Source organism: Chlorocebus sabaeus, chromosome 4, assembly GCF_047675955.1.
Source record: "Chlorocebus sabaeus isolate Y175 chromosome 4, mChlSab1.0.hap1, whole genome shotgun sequence".
NCBI lineage: Eukaryota > Metazoa > Chordata > Mammalia > Primates > Cercopithecidae > Chlorocebus > Chlorocebus sabaeus.
In genome coordinates, this window is record NC_132907.1 from 57850389 (window position 1) to 57870008 (window position 19620).

At 36.1% G+C, this 19620-nt stretch overlaps 1 protein-coding gene across 5 annotated transcripts in view; it reads right to left on the reverse strand.

The window, feature by feature from the left end:
- Positions 1 to 357: 357 nt before the first annotated feature.
- NIPBL (NIPBL cohesin loading factor) overlaps positions 358 to 19620 on the reverse strand; it is a 192893-nt gene continuing 173630 nt past the window's right edge. For 4 of the 5 annotated variants that reach the window (XM_007961396.3, XM_007961399.3, XM_073014794.1 and 1 more), the window contains 9 exons: positions 18079 to 18252; positions 17457 to 17647; positions 14899 to 15006; positions 14215 to 14415; positions 9434 to 9580; positions 7604 to 7878; positions 5746 to 5920; positions 2796 to 2984; positions 358 to 2245 (listed from right to left, as the gene is read on the reverse strand). In XM_007961396.3, the coding sequence (XP_007959587.2) occupies positions 1880 to 2245; positions 2796 to 2984; positions 5746 to 5920; positions 7604 to 7878; positions 9434 to 9580; positions 14215 to 14415; positions 14899 to 15006; positions 17457 to 17647; positions 18079 to 18252 (1826 nt within the window). In that variant the 3' untranslated portion in view covers positions 358 to 1879. Of the gene's footprint in view, positions 2246 to 2754; positions 2985 to 5745; positions 5921 to 7603; positions 7879 to 9433; positions 9581 to 14214; positions 14416 to 14898; positions 15007 to 17456; positions 17648 to 18078; positions 18253 to 19620 lie in introns of all 5 variants that reach the window. The other variant, XM_007961398.3, reaches the window with a different exon arrangement.

Consider the following 19620-nt stretch of genomic DNA (forward strand, 5'->3'; position numbering starts at 1 on the left):
TGAGAATTAAATGACAGCACGCATCGCTGTCAGGTAAATAGCATTCAAAACTGGCTTTTTACTCATATTTATATTCTTAGTACTCTCTCTGGGCTGGATTTTATTCTTGTATTTTCTCTAACCAGTATTTTACTCTTTTCGATATATTATTTTCAGAAGTGACCTCAAATCCTTTGTTGATATACATAAACTCCAAGAAGAACAAACCAACCAACCCAATCTAGTTTTGTTCCAGAGTTCACAGTATAAGGAAAAGAGAAATATGTAAGTAAGGGGAAGAAAATGAAGAGTGAGAGAACATTTCTGTGAAGAAAGCATTTGAAAGAATTCCACATAGGAAATAGATCCTGAAAAGTTATTTTCATAGTGGTTTAATAGGTGTCACAAAAAGGTATTTTGTGGCAATGTCATTCTTCCTCAAAAATTGAATACCTTCATTCATTTGCCAATTTCATAAAACAGCATTCTGGAGGTCAATTTTTTCAGTGATTTAAAAATGAGTAAAACATTTTTAAAAAGATTTAAACTTGAAACAGACCTCATTCCACTGTAAATTTTAGGCATTACTATTCCTGAGTGTCAACTATACACATCAAATGATTAAACACCTCCCTCCTGATCTAGTCAAGATATCTGCAGTAAGCAATGTGTAAATGACAACTGTTCCCAAAAGACTTATGATAAAGCTTTTAGAATAGAAAATGAATAAACATCTCAACAAGTAAATTACTCTTTTCAGCATTAAAAAATAATTTGTGAAAAATGTAGTGAGTGTAATTATGAAGTGGCATACTCATCTCAACTCTAGTTCTAAAATAACACGACATCATTTTAACTAAGAGAAATGCTGGTTTTCCAAATAGCAGGTTACCTTTTACCCGAGGTTTAAAGAATAAGTATCAGCATCATGACATCACTAGAAAGAAATTGAAGCATACAAGGAATAAACTATAGTTTCTTTTTATATCAAAATGTACTCTTGAAAATGTGTTTGGCACAGTGCTAAATCATATATAGTTAATACTAAATATTGCAGGATACAATAAAACCCTGGAGTTAATTGTTTACACCCTCTTATGGGAATGAAAATAATAGATACCAATTATTCAGAAGTCAGCCTATACAAACTGTATAAACAATATTTTATGTTTTGCTTTGAAAACCAGTGATATAATAAATTTTACATAAAAGACTGTAAAATAATATAAATGGATTTAAACAGATTTTTACAATAAGAAATTCAAATGGAAACAGACAAGTAACAAAGAGAAGTAAAAAAATTTATTGCAGTATTCGCTCCACCAGATTACCTGGGGATCCCTTTTCTTGTATTGTTTTCAGGGTGACCTAATACATCAAAATCTACATTTACAAAAACTCCTTCTGCAGATAGGTCATAGATACTGCATGCTTTTTTTTTTTTCAACAGAATAAATTATATATCCAGGAGATTCTGCCATTTTACAGCCTGGAAAAAACAACGCTTCCCTGGAAACTGGGCTAAGCTAAAGAAAGCCATCCGCTGCTAGGTTAAACTCCAAGAACACTTTATTAAGAACATTAACAGACTAATTTCCAACATTCACTTGTTTATTTTTTTTAAACAGAAAGTTTTTTTCCAAGATATAAACAATTTTTGTTAAACTATAATACAGTGGGAGTAAAAATGAACTGAGAATCTGTTTCTGCTGCACAACAGCGAAGGGAGCTCCCACAAAAATGTTTGCCCAACATTTCCTTCTTTTGTTCCTGCATCCCAGGTTCCACTTACTCTTCATAAAACTGATTTTTTTTTTTTTTTTTTGCCAGAATGTTGGTATTTCAAGTTTTTCTGCCTTTTAAAAAAATTCCTGTAAATTTGGCTGCATGTACAAATTCATTAGCTGGAAGTCCCATCCTTGGCGGCATACAGGGATCGTAAAGTCTGAACAACTTTATTAGTCAGCTTATTAGCACTCGTTAGAGCAATTTTTTTGTAAATAATGTCTGACTCTTTAATAGTGTCTACCCAAGGCACCAGTTTGCGGCCATCACGGCGCTTAGCCTCAGTCCAGGAGCCACTGTAGGAGCCTGCCATCCACTGAACACTGAAGCCATTGCTGGTTTTCTGTACTACTCTTGCAATTTGTGGTCGATCTTTGTACTTTGGACAGCAAATAGCGATGACATCCATGACGTCAACACTTTCATTCATCTGTGCTGCCAACTCCGTAGAGTCTGAATTTCGTTTTGACCTTCTCAATGACTAAAACATTGGGAGGGGGGAAAAAAGACCAAGTGTTACACAAAAGAATTTTAGTGAAATTATTGTTTTTATTGCTTTTAATCCCTTGACGCCGGGAGTTGGGATTTCCCGGCACACTTCCATTGCCGGCAATGAGACGCACCGTGACCGCCAGCGCCAAGGGGTTAACATATACTTGTAAAACCATATAACTCTTAATTTGTACCCGTGTCTTTACTCTTATTGATATATAAAATTATATATACATATGAACCATAAAGCTACATAAAACTTAGCAACAATAAAAATAACACACATTAATACAATTCAAAGAAAAATTAACCCTTTATGCTGGATAAATCTCATTTCTGTTTTTTTTATTGTCTTTTATGTTAAACTTTCTACAAAAGGATGTATAAATGGGTAAGTAGAGAATCTCTATCTACAAAATGTTTTCTCTTTTAAGTATTACATTACTTGGTTGTACATTTAATAGACTGACATATATAAGCACATAAAAATCATTTTACGTAATACGCTGCGAAATACGTTGACTCCTCCTCCGCCTCACCCCTGAAGTGCCTCCTCCTCTATCCTCCCCATCACTTTCATCATCTTCTGTCTCTGCTGCTGTATTATTTTTAGGGCTGCCTCCTCCAAGCAGTGAGGTAATTGCTTTGTTCCGAGCATTTGTGCTAGCTGACACCTCCCCTTCTTCTTCTTCTTCATCAGGGTCCAGATGTTCCATGAGAAGTTTGAACTATAAAAAATAGATATTATTTCAGAATTTTAAGTAAATATTTCAAGCAAGATTGTTAAATTCCTAAATGTTTTCTATGGCAGTAGTTTGCTGTGTGTGAAACAGACGTTAGCCATCATCTAAGTTAGGGGCTGGTAAACATTTTCTGTAAACAGCCAGGTAGTCAATATTTTTCATTTTGAAGGCCATATAGTCTGTCACAACTACACAACTCTGCCACTGTAGTATGAAAGCAGTTACAGACAAATAAATGAGTGGACATGAATGTTTTCAGTAAAACTTTATTTGCAAAAATAGGCAATGGGTTAGATACAAAAACAGCCAGAGTTTTCAGACCCTTGGTCCAAGACACCAAGCAACCAGGTGACAATTACTGACAGACATTTTCTAGTTATCTCCCCTCTTTGCTCTCTGCTAAGAGGATATAAGAGAAAGCAGAGAATATTGAAAAATTTTAAATGAGAACTAAAATATTTTTAAATTTTAGTGTATGTAAGGTTTGCAAAGTCAATGAATAATATGAAAGCCACTGTGTAGATTATATTCTTAGCTCAAAAATTCTTATTTCTATGTTCAGCTACTTGCTTTAAAGTAGATTTTTAAAACTTTTTTAAGAAAAATAGAAATGGAGTTTTGCCATGTTGGCCAAACTGGTGTCAAACCTCTGGCCTCGAGTGATCTGCCCACCTCAGCCTCCCAAAGTGCTTGGGAGCCACTGCACACTAAGTAGATTAAAATATAAAACTTTATTTTTATTTTTTAGGACAGTCTTCTAATTTAAAAAACATTTTAAACAACTTTTATATTGTGGTAAAATAGAAATAACATAAAATTTGCCAGCTTAACCTTTTTTTTTCTTCTTTTTAAATTGAGACAGGGTCTCACTTTGTCACTCAGGCTGAAGTGCAGCAGCGTGATCATGGCTCACTATAGCCTACACCTCAGGTGTGGTCCTCCCACCTCAGCCTCCCCAGTAGTTGGCATTACAGGTGTGCACCACCATGTCTGGCTAATGTTTGTATTTTTTGTAGAGACAGGGTCTCGCCCTGTTGCTCAGGCTGGCTTGGACTTCTTGGACTCAAGCAAACCTCCGACAATAGGCCTCCCAAAGTGCTAAGATTACAGGTGTAAGCCAGCATGCCCACCTACCAGTTTAACCATTTTAAATGTATAATTCATTGGCATGTTGTACAACTATCACCACTATCCATTTCCAGAGCTGTTTCTTTCTTTGTTTTTTTAAATCACTGGACATCACAGCTCTGTCCTCATTAAACAATAACTCCCTGTTCTTTCCTTCCCTGGTCCTTGGTAACTTCTAGTCTATTCTCTGTCTCTATTTTAAAAGCACATTTTATATACATACATTTGCATACTTGGTAAGTGAGAATGTATGCAAATATATATTGGCATTACTCATATAAGAACATATGAAAAAGTAATAATATTGGTTGTCAGAAAAGAAAGGAACAGAATGGCCAAACAGGGTAAGAGGATGACTGCTTGCAGTTTTACCTTTTATGACATATAAGTCATGTATTTTTCTGATTTAAAAACATAGCCCTCTGTATCCCCGGATTCCGCAACTGCGGATTCAACCCACAGCGGATCAAAAACTATTTGGAAAATGCCACAACAAAAATAACAGCACTGGCCGGGTGTGGTGGCTCATGCCTCTAATCCCACTACTTTGGGAGGCTGGCGGATCACCTGAGGTCAGGAGTTTGAGACCAGCCTGGACAACATGGCGAAACCCTATCTCTACTAAAAATACAAAAATTAGCCAGGCGTGGTGGCGCATGTCTGTAATCCCAGCTACTTGGGAGACTGAGGCAGGAGACTCGCTTGAACCCGGGAGGCGGAGGTTACGGTGAGCCGAGATCACGCCATTGCACTCCAGCCTGGGCAACAAGAGTGAAACTCCGTCTCAAAACAAAACAAAACAAAAAAAAACAGCATTACAATAAAAAATACAACTTTAAAAAAATGTGGTATAACAACTACGTACATAGCATTTACATTGTATTAGGTATTATAAGTAATCTAGAAATGATTTAAAGTATATGGGAGGATGTACATATATGCAAATACTATATTTTTTAAATAATTTTTTTGAGGCAGGGTTTCACTTCCGTCACCCAGGATTGGGTGTAATGGTGCAATCTCAGGTCACTGTAACCACTGCCTCTCAGGCTCAAGCACTTCTCCTGCCTCAGCCTCCTGAGTAGCTGGGACTACAGGTGCACACCACTGCCCCCAGCTAATTTTTTGTATTTTTTTGTAGATATGGGGATTTGCCATGTTACCCAGGCTGGTCTCAAACTCTGACCTGCCATGGCCTCTCAAAGTGTTGGAATGACAGGTGTGAGCCACCTCACGCAGCCTATTATGCCACTTTTTATCAGGCCCTTGAATATCGGAGGATTTGGGTATCCATGGGGGGACTGGAACCAATTTCCTGTGGAAACCAGGGGACAACTACAAAACACACACACGGGTTTTCCTATTATCTTTCATTTTCACTAAAATAAAACTATTTGTGGGCTGTTGTTTCCTAAGAAAAAATAATTAGGATGCCATAGGTGCAATGGGAAAGACAAGCTTAAAGTAACTCATTAAAACCACATAGAGAAAAATTATCTCGATAGTTCATGAAGCTTACATTCAATGTAAAGGAGATAGTTATCTCCCCACCAGCCCCCAACATTTACTTGTCAAAAAAGCCCTTATGAGAAGTAAAAACTTTTGGTTTACTACTCACATCTAGATACTGTTTTACTATACTCCTCTTCACCTCTTCTGTGATTTTGGAATTAGCCATGTCACTCCGCAGGAAGTCCAGTGTTTGTTTTGGATGAAAATGAACTCCTGTTTTTCGGTTTATCGCTTTATCATATACTTTTGCAGATTCAGATGGAGAGTACTTCTGAATTTTACTGTTTTGGGAAAACAAAACCAAAAACTTTAAAACTATGGATGCAACATATTTGGAGAAATCCAATTATAGGTAGGAAGCATCATATTAATGAAATTAGTTTCTCATGTCTATTTTTAATACTATTGTGATCCTAGGACAGCTTCAATACAATTACTTAATATCATCTAACTGGTTTACCTCTTTCTACTAGTTGCTCCCCCACCCCCAACCTATCCATTCTCTATACAGTGGCCAGAATGATTGTTTATAAACTTGTCTCAGGTTATTAACAACTCTGCTTAAAAATCTTTCCAACTCCTTAGCATTGCCTAATGAACTTTACTAAGTTTTAAACTATTTTGCATGTTGCCAACATTTAACATCAAAATATTCCTTATAAGGCCAGGAGCAGTGGCTCATGCCTATAATCTCAGAGTTTTGGGAGGCCAGTGTGGGAGGATCACTTTGAGGCCAGGAGTTCAAGAGTACCATGGGCAACACAACTAGACATCATCTCTACAAGTAAAAAGTAAAAAAAAGCTGGGTGTGGTGGCATGCATCTGTACTCCCAGCTACTCAGGTGGCTGAAGTAGGAGGACTACTCGAGCCAGGAGTTCATGATTGCATAACTGCATTCCAGCCTGGGCATCAGAGCGAGACCCTGTTTCAAACAAATACAGAGATATTCCTCTTAAAAATCTGGATTTCTGGTGTCTCCTGAAAAAGTGGGAGCTCTGACCACATTATGCCCACCCTTTCCTTTGGTAACAAGCTTATGGAAACTTGAGACAGGTCCACTTAAATGACATCTCTTTCATCATGAAACACTCTTTCCAGTTGGCCACTGACAGGTGGCCTATTAACATTTGACTTTGTGATTCCTAATCTTGGATTTCAATGAATGTAAAAAATGACCAAAATTCCATGGGTATAGGCAGGAAGAGATATCTTTAATGACTAATGGTGGGTAAAACCACTGGATATTTATAATAAGTGTACCTTTTCTCTCTCTTACTTTATAGAGTACTTTAAAGACTATTTGAGTTCTATTGGAGCTCAGTTTAGTTGGTTTACATTTGTTACTTCAGAGTTCTTTAAAAACTTAAACTTGTAATCTATTTTAAGGTTAGCCTGATTCTTTTTAAGGAAATCAACAAAATAAGCCCTTCAATTTGTAATGCATTATCACCAAGTACAGGAATATGTTTTTTACCCTTTAATAAAATAATAAATTATGGCAAATTACACAACAGAATACTATACAGCAATAGAAGAGAATAAACTCCTTTATAAAAAGGAACATTTCTAACATTAAACATGCAAACAAAACTGGGTTTCATATTTATCATTATTATTTTTTTAGATGGAGTCTCGCTCTGTTGCCCAGGCTGGACTGCAGTGGCATAATGTCAGCTTACCGCAATCTCCGCCTCCCGGGTTTAAGTGATTCTCCTGCCTCAGCCTCCCGAGTAGCTGGGATCACAGGTGTGCACCACCACGCTCACTTAATTTTTCCATTTTTAATAGAGATGGGGGTTTCACCATGTTGGCCAGGCTGGTCTCGAACTCCTGACCTCAGGGGATCTGCCCACCTCGGCCTCCCAAAATGCTGGGATTATAGGCAAGAGCCACTGCGCCCAGCCCAAATATTTATTATTTGAACAGAGTGAAGTTTTTTCTCTCACTGCTTATGTAACCTTACCTATCAGAAAATCCACAAAGATTCTTCAAATGTTGTTTTAACATTAGAAGCAATAAAATACCCTGGGATACATTGGCAAATTCAATTAAAGGAGCTGAATTTTCTGGCAAACATTTCATCACTGAATTTATATCGTCTTCTGAATCTGAATCTGAATCTGAATCTACACGTTTCCGTGACTTCCGAGGCCTGGAAACTTCTTCTTCACTGTCGCTGGACTCATTTTCCTTACTAGGTGATGATTTTCTCTCTTTCCTTTTGTCCTTTACCATAGACTGAAAGAAAAAATTGTTTGATAAACAATAAAAACAAAATGCCACTAGTAGATATAAGTATTCTCCATTCAACAGCTTGAAAAAGCTTCCTTAAATGAGTTATTTTATAAACCTCTTGACTTGATATCAACAACTGGTATGTAATGTTAGGGGATAGTTTCTAAAACTAAATAAAATTATATACAATATCCACCCCCTCCCCCACAACCACTCCTTCAAAAAAATCCTTGTGAAATATCATTCAAAGGGAAACAATTTTCTTCTAAGGATAGTAATAAAAGATAGTTATAAAAGTATCAATTAGGTGCATAGGTAAGCCATTATAGAGGAAAAGCAATAATTATAATTTAACTGAGGGGAATCAAGTAATCTTGGACATCCCGAGCTTCTATCAAACTCTCCTTTTCAAGAACATTTCAGCAAGATAATACGCAATTTTCTCTGAAGACTTAAATCCTGTTTCTTTGTACTTTATGAAAATGTTAGTTCTTAGAAACAAAGTCAACTGGATTTAAGCAGGTTGTGTGGTGTGTGTGTAGGGGGCACATTATAACAACATTTATTCAAAACTGGAAGAAACATTTACAAAGACAGCCATACCAGTAAGTAGGTAAAATAAGAGAACATGAGGGCTAAAGCTCCTGGGAAATTATTAACTTCTCAAACTTAAATGTGCACATTAACATCTGTGGATTTTGTTGAAGATGCAGATTCTGTTTCAGCAAATCTGGGTGGGGCCTGAGGTTCTAGAGCTTTAATAAGCTCTCAGGTGAAACCACTGCTGCTGGTGTGTGGTCTACACTTCAAGTAGTAAGGATTTAGACACCTTTGTAATTCCAGCCCTTGGGAGGCATCTAAAATAATCTGTCTGATTTACTAGTCTGACAAGGCTGAGTTTTGAGCAATACAATTTTACCAAATGAGATCTACTTGGATCATTAGATACATGAGAATATTTAATTTGTAAAGAATTTACTGAGTGCTTACTATGTGCCTAGTGCTACACCAGGTACTTTTATAATTAAATAAATTACATTCCTCCTAAAAGTCATGACAGAAATGACGGAAGGTTCAACAAGAAATTTAGTAAAGATTTTGGGCACACATATGCCAACTCTATTACGGTGCTGTAGTTGAGCGATAAGAAAGTCAATGGTGTCATAAATTTTTGGTATAAGTGTAAATAAGCTATATATTTTCATGTGTAATGTGATTACAGCATTACAAGATTTACAGAATAATGTTTTAAAATGGGGCTTAAATGAACGTATGAACGGACATAAAACACTTAAGGTCAGTGCTTAAAGTGAGAGAATATAAATGCGATGGCTTATCAACAGAACAATCCATATATGTATTTTAGATGTTTCTAAATAGAAGTAAAGTGGCAATGTACATCCTCTCCCAAGTCAAGTACTGCCCAGATTTCATTAAGTTCACTTAGAAAGATTTTATATACTCGTGAAGAGAATAAAAAGAATGAGAAACAAAACAGTGAAAACAGCATGTCTGCACTTTGACAGATGGATTAAGAATAGTAATGTGTGTAACTTACCTCCTTGAATGACTGCAGTAGGTTACTACCAGAAACTGAGAGTGTAATGTCTATATGATGCATTATAAACAACGGCTCTTCCTGTGTCTGGTATGGAAAACAGGCTAGATTGTCTGCTATATACAAGAGCATAGTCACGTCTGTTTTCTGTAAATTTTAAGAAAAAGCACATATGTTTAGCGGATAATCTAGAAACCCATCCAAAAAAGCTTTTTTAGAAAAAATACAGGGCACTTTCACTTCACTTAATGTTAGAGAGAGAGATAAGCAGACACACATATGGGGAGAGTGGGCAGAGACACAGAGAGACAGAGAGACAGCAGGAGGGAGAGAAATATAGAGGAGGAAAAAGGGAGAGGGAGAGAGGTGTAAGAAAAATGGAGAAGGGGGAACATAAATAGAATTTTATAAAATAATCTTAGGCCCATTTTTTATTTTTTAATGACTTACACTATGCTATCTCAAGAGATGAAATTTTTTATTGCATCCATGTGAAATTCCTTGAGGTTTTCTTACAGAGTATATGGAATCTTTATGATAAATCCATACCATATCAGAAAGTATACATGAAAGTTAATTAAATCATTGTGCTACTAAGAGTTTAATCTATATGGAGATCAGTTACACACAGTTACTATTCTGCCCTCAAAATAACTACTAATTATAGTACTAATACATAGGTTAAAAGAAAAAACCCAAATCCACGTACTCATAAACATTTGTCAGTTTCCTGTGTATATGTAATTCAGAATATCAGAGTTGTTTTGACAATGCTATCAGTTTCACACTATAAGTACTCTGAGGTAGGCAAAATTTAAGAGGATTATTGTTATTTGCTTGCTTTAAAAAGAAGTAATACAGAGAATTCAAGCATTTCATGATCATAAACAGAAGGGCATATTAATATTCAAATTTCTTTTAAATATTTATAGCTCAAGGAAAAAAAAAAAGCTCACAACTAAAAAGCACTCCCTCCTACCATCTACCCTCCCCTGCCATGGAAACAACATAAAACCCAACAGCAGCAGCAACAAGATCCCATAGCACAGATGGAATAACCTTGCTATTAATATTCGTAAAAGAGTATCACTCTCACTCTATTTTTACTTTACGGTTATGTATCAACACCCATGTTACAGACGAAAAAATGTGGACATAAAACCCTACCTCATCTATTAGTTTAACACTATAATTTATATATATATTTTCAAAACTCATATATATTTTATTTTTATATATTTATATTTATATAAATATTTTCTTCAACATCCATAAAAGCCCTGTATTTCTCTTTCCTTTCAAAGTTCTTCAAAGAATAGTTTAGACTGCTCCTCCCATGTCTTCCCCACTATTTTTTTTCAAAGGAGACATGATATCAGTCACTGCCATCTTGAACTCCTGGGCTCAAGCAATCGCTTTGCCTAGGTCTCACAAGTAACTAGGTAGCTAGGAGTATAGGTGCATGCCACAGGGCCTGGCTAAGTTTTATTTTTTAATTTTTGTAGAGACAGGGTCTCACTATGTTGCCCAGGCTGGTATGGAACTCCTGGGCTCAAGCAATCATCTGGCTTGGGTGCTGGGATTACAAGCATGAGTCATCTCACCTGGCCCTCCCTCTTCAATTACAATCTGCTTTTGTCCCTCAGTGCTTGACTGTTTTTGTCCATGAAGTTCACCATTCTACTCTATTTTTCACTTCTACTCTCCTTGCCTTCACAGTAGCATCTGACTATCATCCACACTTTCCTTCACGAAATCTACTTCCTAAGTTTTCTCTTCCTAGCTCTTTGACTACTCCCTTTTTATGTACTACTCAAGCCAACTCCTTTGCATCTGACTTTGGCAACAATCCTTTTCTTTCAGGTGCTCAAGATAAAAATACTCCAGTTGTCCACTTACTATTCTTTTCACACAGTCTCATTTAATTCTTTCCTCAAATTTCTTTTCTACTATCCATTCTTTTTTTTTTTTTTTTTAAATTGAGATGGAGTCTCGTTCTGTTGCCCAGGCTGGAGTGCAGTGGCATGATCTCAGCTCACTGCCACTCTCTGCCCCCCAGGTTCAAGTGATTCTCATGCCCTGGCTTCCAAGTAGCTGGGACTACAGGTGTGCGCCATCACACCTGGCTAATTATTTTTGTACTTTTAGTAGTGATGGGGTTTTGCCGTGTTGGACAGGCTGTTTTCGAACTCCCGACCTCAGGTGATCCGCCCACCTTGGCCTCCCAAAATGTTGGGATTACAGGTGTGAGCCACCGCACCCGATCTCTACTATCCATTCTTTTTCTCCCCTACTGTTGTCACAATAGGTTAATTTCTTATTACCTCCAGTGTGACCACAATGCTAAAAAATTTCATCTTCCTAAACTGCTCTTTGGCAACTGTCCTCATTATTTTATTCGCACACTTCCAAGGTTTTTTTTTTTTTCATCTACAGGATCCTCTATATACTATTCCTCATTATGACCTTTCTGCCCCAGTCAAATAACAAACTATTCATTATTAACCACACATTCTTATCTTTTACATTTTTGGCCCCTACTGGAACATCTTCCTTCCCTGGTTTATATAGCAGATCCCTCTCATTCTATCCCTCTGGGCCTTCAGGCATTTGTTCTTTCTCTGACATTCTTTGTTGGAGGTAGAAGAAAGCATTGCATTGTGAGAGCTGGGTTTCCAGTTTAGCATTTCAAATGCTGAGCTGATAGAACATCTAGTCAATGACATAAAGCAGGCAGTGAAACCACATAGGAATGAAGTTCTTCTGGAGAGAAACAAGGACTGGAACAATATTATCAATACAAACCATCAGGGCACTCAGGATATACTAACCATAATCACTATTAATTTTGTGTCCTATCCCACAACTGGAGGGAAAATCCTTTCAGGGCAAAAGCACGTTATATCATCTGGCACTCCTAGTATAGTGTCCTATACACAATGCAAACTTAATACTGATGATATGATGATAATGTTGATGATAAATTTCACACAGTACTTAAAAAGAAGAGGTCTAGTAAGATATCTACACTATGGTAATTATAATTTTGCTTTATTGCAAAAATCTGCTGTCAGGCTAACAAGTAATTAAAGTATTTCTTTTGTTCTTTTCTTTTGCTTTTTTTTTGTTTTTTGTTTTTTTTTTTTTGAGACGGAGTCTCGCTCTGTCGGCCAGGCTGGAATGCAGAGGCGTGATCTTGGCTCACTGCAACCTCTGCCTCTCGGGTTCAAGCAATTCTTCTGCCTCAGCCTCCTGAGTAGCTGGGATTACAGGCGCGTGCCACCACGCCCGGCTGATTTTCATATTTTTAGTAGAGACGGGGTTTCACCATGTTGGTCAGGCTGGTCTCGAACTCCTGACCTTGTGATCCACCTGCCTTGGCCTCCCAAAATGCTGGGATTACAGGCGTGAGTCACCATGCCTGGCCTCTTTTGTTCTTTTAAAAGTTGCTATACACATAGACTCATGGGCGCTCTGTGTGGGCAGAAACCATATTTGTCTTTATATTTTATGCTTGTTAAACTTCTTAGCACAATGGCTGGTACATAGCAGATGCTGAATAAATATTGTGTAAAATAAATAAATTAAAAGGTAAACTTAAAAGAATATTCAGTTTTCTTGGCCTATGGTCCTGGCTAATGCAACTAGTGCAACAGCCAGAAGTGTCAAAATTGTAATTATGGTAATCCCCCCTTATTGTTGTTTTGCTTTCCATAGTTTCAGTTACCCTTGGTCAACCATAGTCCAAAAATAGGTGAGTAAACTATAACAAGGTATTTTGAGAGAGAGAGAGAAAAGCAAGATCCCATTCACATAACTTTTATTACAGTATACTGTTATAATTGCTCTATTTTATTATCATTGTTAATCTCTTACGGTGACTAATTTAGAAATTAAAACTTTAACATAGGTTTTTAGGTACTGGAAAAGCTAGTAGTGTCATGTGCCACATAACCATGTTTCAGTCAATGACAAACCATATATATAATGACAGTCCCACAAGATTACCCTATCATATTTTTACTGTACCTTTTCTATGTTTAGATATGTTTATACACACGAATACTTATGATTGTGTTAGTTATCTATAGTATTCAGTACAGTAACATGCTGTACAGGTTTGTAGCCTAGGAACAATATAGCTTAGGTAGGCTACAACATCTAGGTTTGTGTAAGTAAGATATTCACCCCACAAAGAAATTGCCTAACTATGCATTTCTCCAAATGTATCCTTGTCATTAAGTGATGCATGACTGCATATATAAGATTTAGTACTATCCATGGTTTCATGCATCCACTGGGGGTCATGAAATGTATCATTAAGGATAAGGGAGGACTACTATACACAAAAGTGGACTACTATACACAAAACTGACTTCCCTTCATTAAGGAAAGTCAAGTTGAACAACTAGGGATCTCAACAACCAAAAACCTATAACAGTTATTCTCTAACAATATTTGAGGTAATCGATTCCCAATGTGATTAGTTTAGTGACGGTGCTTATTTAAAGACATGCTTACAGAATCTGTTATCAAAGTTTATGGGATATTCAGTATGGAGGCAAAGTTATACATTATTCCTCATTATACTTATTCTTATACAAAATTTCCCCTTCAATTCTGACTGTGTACTTTGTAAATAACTTAGAAGATTAAGAAAACATTTGATGAAGTTACTATCATATACTAATAAAATGGTAATATTTTAAAAATGGTGACTACTTTATCCATAAAATTTCTAGAGCATTTATTTTCTTAAAATAATAAGTTTTTGTGCTTACTGCTGTGTCATCAAAGAGGTTGAGTAAAGAAATAAGAAAGGCTCGTCTGTGTTGGCGGTTTCCACGGATCATGGAGTAAAGGTGTGAACACAAAGCACTAGAGGACTCGTCTTGTCTGAAACCCCTTACAGGATCTTTTAGGCATGTGTTGATTGCCTGTTGTACCTGGTAAGACATCTTCATACCAGCCACTGCTTTCATCTGAAATCAATACAAGTCTCATTTTTGTCAAGGAAATTAAAAGACACAACTTAAAAATATACTTAGAGCATTACATCCTGAGGCTAGCTTCATTATTTGGTTTTCTTAATTAAAATAATACGAATCACAGAATGAAGTACTAGAAGGAACATCAGAGATTATCTCTTACAATTCCCTCATTTCAAAGAAGAAAAAAAAAAAAGAGGCCCAGGAGAGTCATTGCAGCCAAGTTCACAGAGTAGGATATAAAATCCAGGTTTCCGGATTTTTAGTCTGGTGTGCTTGGTACTGTCACCTCTAGCCCAATCTTAACTTTAAACTAGAATAAACACCTTGGGAGACTAACTTAGTTGCATGTTTAGAAGATAGGTACTAAGTAAGACATTTTATCCCAATTATGAATGTGGGTAGGGTATTTATCAAAGACATGCTTTACTCAAGAAAAATGCTTAAATTTAGGTTATAAAATGTTAAAATACATACATGAATGAATCCAGCATATTTTTTGTCTATTTCCACAAGTTGCTGATCAGCCTTGTTCCGCATAGCAGGTTCTGGGTCTGTGCCCATAGCAATTAAATATGGCACACACTGGAAATAAAAAAAAAATTATGAGATATCACGGTAGTAAAAACTCTCTATTTAGACATACATCAAAACTTTCTGTATATCTGAGATATATGAATTTAACCTTATAGGCTTTCCTATAAAGGCTATGATTTAGTGTTCTTTTTAAAGTGACAAATCTTTGAGATTCAGCTTAAATCCAGAAAGCACTGGAGCACCAGCAAAAATACTAATGTGGTAAAATTTAAACAATTTCATTGTAAATTTAAGGTTCTTTAAACATAAAGCATTCCCACACTAAGAATATCTATTTAAGATTATGATATAGACTACAAATGTATAATCCAGTAGTTTTTAAAGCTTGATTAGATTTGCCTTGTAAAGATAATATAGGGCAAACAGTAATTTGCTTTCCATACTCAAAGCTAGGAAAATATAATTGTTTTTCAAAGTGATTTCAGATGTGGCTTTGAGGATCAGATAGTTGGTAACAGTCATATTCACTGTACTTCTAGAGTCAAAAAACAGTACTACTATGTTAAGCGAGTCTGAATCAAAAAGCAATGTGAAGGCCAGAAAAACAACAAACTTATAACTTTAAAATACAGACATGGCACTAAATGAAAGAAATGATCATGTTAAATCTCAAATCAGGAAAGAAAAAAGGCTGTAAGGTGGGTGCAGTGGCTCATGCCTGTAATCCCAGCACTTTGCGACGCTGAGGCAGGCAGATGACTTGAGCTCAGAAGTTTGAGACCAGCCTGGCCAATATGGTAAAACCCCGTCTCTACAAAAATGCAAAAATTAGCCAGGTGGTGGCGTGCACCTGTAGTCTCAGCTACTTGGGAGGCTGAGGTGGGAAGACTGCTTGAGTCCAGGAGGCAGAGGCTGCAGTGAGCCAAGACTGCATCATTGCACTCCAGCTAAAAAAAAAAAAAAAAAAAAAGAAAAAGAAAAAAGAAAAAAGGCTATAGAGAATGCCCTTGGTTAACTAGCAGAATCTGCAAATGGACTATATATTAGATAATATTGTATCAATGTTAAACTTCTTAAATTTAATGATTATAATATGGTTTTGTAAGACAATGCCCTTGTTCTTAGAAAATATATGCTGAAGTATTTAGTGGTAAAGAATTATAATTACCTGAAACTTCCTACCAAATGATTCAGAAAAAAGCAGATGTATAAAAGGGAGAGAGAGAGAAAGCAATTGTGGCAAAATGTCAACAAATGGTGAATACAGGTGAAGAGTATTATAAAGGAATTCATTGTATCACTTTTGTAATTTCTTTGTGTGAATTTTGTTTTTTTTTTTTGTAGATAGAGTCTCCCTCTGTTCGCCAGGCTGGAGTGCAATGGCACGGTCTTCGCTCACTGCAACCTCCGCTTCCTGGGTTCAAGAAATTTTCCTGCCTCAGCCTCCCACGTAGCTGGGACTACAGGCATGCGCAACCACACCTGGCTAATTTTTGTGTTTTTAGTAGAGACGGGGTTTTGCCATGTTGGCTATGCTGGTTTTGAACTCCTGACCCAAGTGATCCACCCACCTCCGCCTCCCAAAGTGCTGGGATTACACGTGGGAGACACTGCACCTGACTCCTTTGTGTGAAATTTAAAAAAAAGTTTAAAAAGCATATATAATAAAAAGCACCCAAAAAAGAGCCCTCGGTAGTTCAAAAAGGTCACAGTCTCAATGTATTACTGTTACATTATAATGTATGATTCTTTATGATAATAACCTGGAGTCATGAAGAACAGGATAAATATTTGTTAACATGTTTTGTTTCAGGACATAGGGAAGACCACAGTATGTTTAAATATATCATATTTTCAAAAAGTTCCATGAAAAATACCCAAAATAAAAATCTTGAAGGGTATAGACTCTGCTTATTTAATACATACACTTTTGTAGCCTATGGCGCTCTCTTGACCATCAGATGGTATATACTACTACATCAGCATTGGCTGCCAATCTTCAGTAATACTAATGTCTTTTATCACATCGTTTTGTCCTCATATCAATGCTATGAGGTGTCAGGTAGTTGGTGCCATCCCCAACTTAAAGATGAAGGAATTGGGATTACATAATTTACTCTTCTGTGGACTAAGACTCACCCTGTTGAACAGATTATACTTTTTAACCCAGTGAACTCTCTTCACATAGATTGTTGGATCTTAGGGACAAAAGTAAGTATGAATTAAAACAAATATCCCTACTTAGAAAAATAATTTGAGTATATGTTCTGTCAATAGAAATTACAAGTTGGTTTATAACAGAGACAATATTATGAATATATGGGTATTTTGTAGTAATCATAACCCAAGAGATTATCTAAAACTTCTAGATTCTTAAGAGTTTAGTACAAAGAAGAGTAAGAGGAACAAAGAACTACTTATTCTCTATAATCACAATGTATCAAATGACAACTAATCTGGCTCTTTTAGTAAGTTGCTGCTGCCCAAAACATGCTTACCTGAACTGGATGAATAAGACCTTGATTTAGAGTCAATGCAATGACATTTAGGGCAAAGTGGCGTACACTTGACTGGGTGTGAAAAAATGCCTCAAGCACCTGTTTGAGATAAAGCTGCATGATGGAACTACTCATCCCTGAGGAAACATCACCCATTTCTTTTAAGTCTTCCTGTTTTGCAACTTTCTTCCCTACAAAAGAAAGCAAAGGATAAACACATATTAAGAGCACCTATACTAACTTTACTAAATATTTCAAAATTAGGCCATAAGCAAAATCACAAAACGTTATAGCTAGTGTTCTGGCTCAATGGTTCTTAATGTGTGTGTGTGTGTGTGTGTGTGTCTGCGTCTGTGTCAGAGGCCCCTTTGAGAACCCAATGAGAAGTATAATCTCTCTCCTCCCTCAAAATGTTAATGTTTACACACATATACAATTTTAAAACTATTTTAGAGAATTTAAGAATATGCTAAAGCCTAGTTATAGACCTCAGCATAAGGACTGCTATTTAACTGAATTTCTTCGTCTAACATATCAGGAAATTTAGATATTTAGATCAAAGGAGATAAAGCCATTATAATATAACCATAGCTATGAAATTTAAAAATATATTTTCACTTACAGTCTCTATCTGCCTGCTGCATACGTGTATCTTCTTCTTGTAGGTAGGTCTGAAGGTTTTTTAATACTTGTATTTTTAAATTGACTGAGGAGTTCTTATCAGATAAAATATTATTATATAGATTCTTCACTTCTTGCTCGAACATTAGACTTGGATGCTGAATAAAGGCAAATCCTATGGGAGAGGGGAAAATCTCATCATATATTCATATTAAAATTAAACGAAATTTAATAAATATGTTAATAAATTATATAAATGGCTCCTTATTTCAAAAAGTTAAAACTTAAAATGACTGGAAGAATATGCTGGTGGCCTTACCTAGAGAAGCATTAGAGCAGGTACTTCTTTCCCCATGAATTAAAAACAAGAAATTGCATTTCAAAGGAGAATTTCACACAAGAGGAAACCTTGAGGAGGGAGCAGGGCCTAGTGGCTAGGGGAGTGGATTAGGAGTCAGGAGTCTTGGGTTCTATTCCTGGCTCCACCACTGACTTGTAGTGTGACCTTGGGTGAGTCACATAATCTCTCTGTGCCTCAATTCTCCATCTGTAAAATGGGGATAATAATATTTACCACCCACCTACCTCACAGGGATGTTTTCAGGATTTAAGAAGTAATGTCTGCAAACATTTTTCAGATCCCCAGTAGAAGGTACTACATTGACATTATTTTTTTTAAAAAATTAAAATATATTCATTTGATGAAACAATATAATAAACCAGAGCCAAAAATATCTTCCACTTCTTTCTCATATGGCATTATAATAAGGCTACAATGCTGAATCCTATAACCACGGGTTAATAAGTAGCAATATATCATCCATGTTTATAATGTTTATTTGAGGAAAAAATGAAGATCTCTCATGACAGCAAGTATTATTGATAACAAACAACAAACTAAACTCAAAGCATAGAGTGATCAGATAACTAGCCCAAGGTCACTCAGGATAACTATGGCCCAGGCAAGATGTCTTTTATTAACTGGTCTAGAGGCAATATTTTCTGAATAGCGCTGCTTAAGTTAAAACTTCATCTTTTTGTACTCTGAAATACTTGTAACACTATTAGTTTTGCCACTCCATATAAATTATGTCCAGACTGAATATTTAAAGGTACACACTGGCTTGAAGTTAATATTGCACCAATTTAACTCCTTAGTAAATGATGTCTGAATTTTTACTCTATGTGCTACAAGTAATTTTCAAAAAGGGATAGAGGAGGAATAAAATGATAAGGTTTCAATTTATTTACAGATATCATAAACATGATTTAATAAGTAACTTAGAATCTTTTCTTACTCATTTTTGTTCAAAAGACTAATATAAATAACTACTCATACATATTAAAGTATGAACCTTAATCATAATACTAAAATAAAATTTCCAAATAAGTTATTAATCTCATTGGGTAGCTTTTCATGTACAGTCGTTGCTTGGTATCCATGGTGGATTGGCTCCAGAACCTCCCAGGGATACCAAAATCCGTGGTTTCTCAAGTCTCTGATATAAAATGGGGTAGCATTTGCATATAACCTATTCACATC